The sequence below is a fragment of the Branchiostoma floridae genome, chromosome 11 (assembly GCF_000003815.2).
Source record: "Branchiostoma floridae strain S238N-H82 chromosome 11, Bfl_VNyyK, whole genome shotgun sequence".
Classification (NCBI taxonomy): domain Eukaryota; kingdom Metazoa; phylum Chordata; class Leptocardii; order Amphioxiformes; family Branchiostomatidae; genus Branchiostoma; species Branchiostoma floridae.
Window position 1 is genome coordinate 23523680 of NC_049989.1, and position 5839 is coordinate 23529518.

General features: G+C 41.8%; 1 protein-coding gene across 2 annotated transcripts; it reads left to right on the plus strand.

The window, feature by feature from the left end:
• The first annotated feature begins 301 nt into the window (after nucleotides 1-301).
• On the plus strand, nucleotides 302-5401 carry LOC118426330. Of its 2 annotated transcripts, XM_035835642.1 has the most exons (3): nucleotides 302-747; nucleotides 871-984; nucleotides 1373-5401. In XM_035835642.1, the coding sequence occupies exons 2-3, from the start codon at nucleotides 872-874 to the stop codon at nucleotides 4887-4889; spliced, it is 3630 nt and encodes a 1209-aa protein (XP_035691535.1). In that variant the 5' UTR covers nucleotides 302-747; nucleotide 871; the 3' UTR covers nucleotides 4890-5401. The 2 variants fall into 2 exon arrangements, with proteins under 2 accessions (XP_035691535.1, XP_035691534.1); XM_035835641.1 differs by having other exon boundaries at nucleotides 302-984.
• The last annotated feature ends 438 nt before the right edge of the window (nucleotides 5402-5839 follow it).

Below are 5839 nucleotides of genomic sequence, written 5' to 3' on the forward strand. Positions count from 1 at the left end.
TGGTGCGGAGTTGAATGCTGCAATCCGTTTTCGGATAGCTCTTTTTGTTGTCGAGTTATTCCCGTTATTAGCTAAGTCCCCCTAACCGCGACCTAAAATGTTAATTTTTTAAAAGTCACCGAAATAGGCAAACTATGGTATCATTGGAAAGCTCTCTTGGTGGGGAGTTGAATGCTGCAATCCTCTTTCAGATAGCTCTTTTTGTTGTCCAGTTATTCCCGTTATTAGCTAAGTCCCCCTAACCGCGACCAAAAATGTGGATTTTTAAAAAGTGCCCGTAATAGAGAAACTATGGTAGGGAGGCCCACACCACTTTCTAAGTCTCAAATTGACATGTTGGCCATGTTTAAGGTACATTTTTGAAGCAATAAAAATATCTACGTAAAAAATGATTTGATTTTCGCAATATATATAATAGAAACATCATTCAGTGTAAGTTTCATCTACCTATCTTTCCGATTTCGTGAGTTATGGCGGTTTAAAAATCGTAAAAATTCGTCGCGCGCCCATTATTTACGTCCCGTCCCGCACCGGGTCAGATTTCCGCCCGTTTTGCCCACCCGCGAAATGGAATCGTCCAACTCAACAAAAATGTTATCCTACATTTGATTGGTTTGCGAGCCTTCAAAACAACCCAGACAGCCAATGAGAGGGGTTGTTCTTAAAGAAAACACATCTGAGCCGCCAATACCCAGCTTGCAGCGTTTTTGAGCGGGAATTACGTGTAGAAAGGGAAGGTCAAAGAAGGTACGTCTCTGTTTTCATCTCAATTTATACTGATAACAAAATAGTTGAAATTTCATTTTTTGTGTGTTGTTAGTTAACAATATAAGGTACATTTTGTGAAAGTTTGGTTGTTTTTGGCTGCAGGATGTTTGCTCGCATGCCGCGGAGGCGCGGTCTGACCTCGCCGTACGAGGTACAGTTCTGCGCCGTTGCCCCCCTCCCCCTTCTGGCGCGGGGTTTCGACACCCAGTCTTGTCGGTAAGAGCATTCATAGTTCGATTATTTGTATCAAAAATTATGTTTTTGCTGTATAGAAATGTGGGGATCACTTTGAGAGACAGATTTTGACGTAAATATTTCGTTAATTTTGCAAATCGTGACAGATATTATCATTAAAACTTGTCATATTTTAGACAGTTTTTTTTTTGGTATGGTATGAAAAAAGATAAAGGTAATGTGATGTCATTGATTTAGAAAGTCAGGTGAAGTTTTAGAACGTAACAAGCATTTAGTAAAATTGTGCAAGACCTGCCTGCATATGTTTCCTCTGCAAACCTTTGTGTTGTATAGCTTACTGGGGCAAATTTACACATAGGATATTTGGTTACTGGGTAATAATTTTTTGGGTTTGTTTATTTATCTGCAGTTATCCTGTCACATGTAGAGAGGTCAGTGCATCTTCAGTGCCCCTGACCAACAGAGAGTTCTTGGAACTTTACTACACAGCATCAGAATTTGACTCAAATGAAGAGACAGTGTGCCCTATCAGTTTGTCATTCAACAATGTCAAGTATCCTGAGGAACTGCGAGGTACAAAGCGGATTCTGCTTGAATGGCTGCATGTTTTCGGCGATATTGACACGACCGGAAGGACAGAGAAACAAATGCATGAGAAAGCAAGCAGAATTGCTGGGGAGTTTGAGCGTTTGGCAAAGAATTACAACGCACGATACAAGAGAGGAGGATGGACCCAATGGAATAAGATGCAAGCATTCCTGGAGTCTACGTTTGAGTGGGGAACGTACAACAAACCTGTGTCCAAAGAAAAGACCAACAAACCTGCGACAAAAGAGTTCTCACTCAATGTACATGGCCAGCCAAGCAGCTCAAAACAGTTGGAGTGTGGTGTGGCTGTTTCACAACTACCGGGCTACCCTGATGTGCCACCTCCAAGTTACAATGAGGCCATGCGGATACCGTCCCCAGTAAAAGTATTTAGCAGCCCCATGAATGTTTTATCAGCTCCGATTCCATCTGTTGTGACCAATGATATCAACGATAACCAGAGGAAGCCACTTGGTGTGCTTACAAACTCCGTGCGCACCCGCTCTGGTATTGAATCCAAGGCAACAACCCTAGCAGAAGTGAAATTAAAGAAACAGTTGGCACAATGCGAGAAGGCAAAGAAAAGAGCAATTGAGGAAAACAACTCGCTTAAAAGACTTGTAGGTTGCCGAACAAGGGATATTGCCAGAGAAAGGGATGAAGCTCAAGAAAAATGTGATCAAGTAGTACAAAGATGCAGTGAGCAGTTCGAAAAGGAGATGCAGAAACTGAATGAAGAATTGAAGAAAAAAGACAAGATAGCAGAGCAATGGAAAGAAGTGGCGGAGGAGATGATGGACAGTTTGAACGAAGACGAAAGGCTTGAAAGTAAGAAGGAGAGTGGGGAGACAATGAAGTTGCAAAGAAAATTACAAAGAAAAGACGACAGACTGAAAAAAATGAAGAATGTGGTAGCGCAGAAGGAAAGGCTAGAAAAAAGGATTCAGAGAAAAGAAGATGAGGTCAAGGATTTGAAAAAGCGAATACAATCGGCGGAGAACAATATTGAAGAAGAAAGAGAAGCCGCGGAAGCGTTCTATGAAGGGATCATATACGAACTCGAAGAAAAGTTACAAAATGCAGAGGATAAGGAAAAGAAGATGGAGGAAACCGTGGCGTCACTTAGAAACTTGGAGACTAAGTGTGGAAAAGCATACACGGCTGAAGTAAGACTAGTATACTATCATCTTCTAACATTGGGTGTGTCTGCAAATATTATTGAGGAAGTGGTGTCTGCAGTTCTAAAAAATCTAACCGACATTAACACAGATAACATCATGCTACCAAAGCGGACAACTGCTCAGAGGTTAAAAGTCGAGGCAGGCTACCTGGCCACAGTCAAGGGATTTACTACATGGGCCATGCGTGAAGACAAAGCTATAGCATACCAAAGTGACCACACTACTCGGGGGCAACTCCACTGGTTATCCCACAAGATAGTGTTGTCTGCTACAGAAGAGGAAACAATTGATAGAGTCTTCTCTCTATCGATTGCGCCTGTTCACAACGAAACTGCTGAAGCCACTGTTACAAATTTAACCGAAACATTTAATGATCTTCAAGAGGTGGGCAACATACTGGGAATAGATGGAAGTTTTGCTCATGTGGGCCAGATTAAAACCCACATGAAAGATCGCGCAGCAGTGGAAACGAAAGTCACCAGGTTGTTAGAGGACTTGAAAGGTGATAAGCTGCACGAGACTGTCCCAGGGTGGCATTTGCTATCTCCAGAGGAGCAGGACAAGAGAAAGAAAATTTATGGTTTCACGTGTGCTGCTCACAAAATTCAAAATGTGGCAGAGGCCATGAGCAAAGCTGCACAGAAGAATCTTAAGTATGATGTGGAGAAGGAGGGAAAGGCGAGGAGAGGCATGGTCGGTGCAAAAGATCATATCTATGCCACAGCGAAGTTGCTGTGCATGGAAACCAAGAAAGAATATGCGGAAGGGAAAGAGTTTTGCGGCTTTGCATTATTGCATACCGAGTTAGAGGATTCTGGACAGAAGCTGTTCCAGCCCATTGTGGGAAACCGATTTCTAGTATTTTTCCAGAATGCCATTCCGTGCTTCGTAGGCAAAGAAATGATCCAGTTATATTTGACGGACAAAAAACTGCAAAAGGGTAACTTTAACAGACTTGAGGAGGCAGTATATAATGGCTACTTCAACGCCAATGTCATGGCGGAAGAGCGTGCGTACTCAATAATGTACTATGAAGTATGCCTACCCTTATTCAGCAAGTGCCAGGAAGCAGGTAGCCCCTTGGACATGAATAGGTATTACCAAGTTGCCCATGATAAGCTGACAGAGTGGGCAAATGATTCCACTGCCCTCTTTGAAGGGAGCGAGCCTTTATGGTCTCAGTGCCGGAGTGCAGATTTGCAGGAATATATGTTAAAAGTCCGCCAGCCACATGACACAGATGACATGACAAAGGAAACACTGTCTGCTATGTGCAAGGCCGGGGCAGAGAAGCTGAAACAACATGCATTTGAGCACTTAAGGGGGGGTGAGTATCATAACCCCACAACCGAACACAAGGAAGCAGCTCAACTTATCGGGGATGCCACAAATCTCAGAATTGAGCAAGACTTCGGCATCCTTGCCCAGCAGCAAGTTGTGTCGCCAGCTGCAAACCCATTAGTACACAGTGCGATGGTAAGGGCAAAACAAGACAAGCCGGCAGAGTGGCTGGCATCCCAGCCAGAACAAAACAGAGAAAATCTGTGCTCTTTGGCCAGAAAAGGAGCAAGAAAACTAAGAAAGCAGTGGGGCACAAAAGAAGAACAACTTAAAAGACTGTATGAAGCTGAAGAACCGAGAAGGAAGGAGAAGAAGAGAAAGCGAGACGAGTCCCTTAAGAGAAAGCAGGAAAAGAAACTTGCTTTTGTGGAAGCCTTACGAGAGAGTAGACTTGTAGTAGATCCTAGCAAAGTGAACAAGATGAAAGGCAAGGACATTAACTATCAGTTATCCCTGTGGGTAGAGTTAGAAAAACTCAGCAAAGGACAGATGAAACACCCAGAATGTCTGAAAAACAGAAGCAAGCTAAAAATAGATGCCAAGAAGGCTGCAATCAGGAAACTAATCAGACACAATAGCCACTTTGTCAGTGAACTAGACGACCATTTGCCACTGTCAGTTCACAGAAGCAGAACTGCCCATCAAGACTCAGAATGGGAAGAGGATGACAACTTACCTTTATCCGCACAAGTAAGGCGTGTCGCTGTTCCTAGTGGACATGATGATTCAGACTGGGAAGACGAAGATGACTTACCTTTGACTACAGTGATGGACTGGTATGATTCAGACATGTCGGACTGTGCTGACGCTGATTAGTGCGAGTGGTCTATATCTCTTACAACTCATACTTCTACAACTTATGTATACACGTATTGTAGAATATCATACAATACATTAGATCATTGAATTGTTGTGCTGGTTAAAGTTCAGTTTTTGTACTGTAATACGGTTCTCTACTATTCTTATGTCAGCCTCCCTTCAAACTGTGAATGTAAGGACTGAGATGTTGTCTTCCTATGTAAAGGGGGAGGGGGGCACCATGTACAATAATGTATGCATATATACTGATTTATTAATGTCATGAAATGCATTAGTTAATTATGCTTTACTTGTTCAACTTGTAATTTTGTACTGATCTCCACCATTCTGATCCCAGCCACCCTTCAAACTGTGAATGTAAGGGCTGAGATGTTGTTTTCCTATGTAAAGGGGGAGGGGGGCGCCATGTACAATATGCATATGTAATGATTTATGAAGGTCATGAAATGCATACAGTTGAAGATAGGAATAAATAGAGTTGACAGCTTATACAACTTGTCCTTTTTTGTCATAGTATGAAGTTTCGTCTTTGTAGTATGTTGACAACTGAAAATATTCCCATATCTTAAGTGGTTCTTGTTAAAAATGTAGGGGGGAGGGGGGCACCATAATACAAATAAGCATTTTTAACTGCACATACTGGAATTTAGGAGTTTCACACAAGCTTCAGAATAAATGAGATGATTGTATGCGGTGGGTACATAGGATTCATAAATGATCAAGAGCGCTGGAATCCTTAATTACTTTAATAATATGACTTAAATATGCTACATCATTAACAATACTGGGAACTTAATTTGCATAAAATTTGCATAAATCAGCCTAAAAATAAGTAAAATTGATATTTTTTTTATTGATTATGGTGTTTGGTCCAAAGCCTTATCAAATGGTGCAAATCGCACCTTTCTACGACTTAAAATAAAAAAACACATTTTTTAGAATTGGGG

Coding starts and splice junctions, on each gene's coding strand:
- LOC118426330 (XM_035835641.1), top strand. CDS start 872: ATGTTTGCTCGCATGCCGCGGAGGCGCGGTCTGACCTCGCCGTACGAG. Junction 985..1,372: donor TTCGACACCCAGTCTTGTCG/GTAAGAGCATTC, acceptor ATTTATCTGCAG/TTATCCTGTCACATGTAGAG.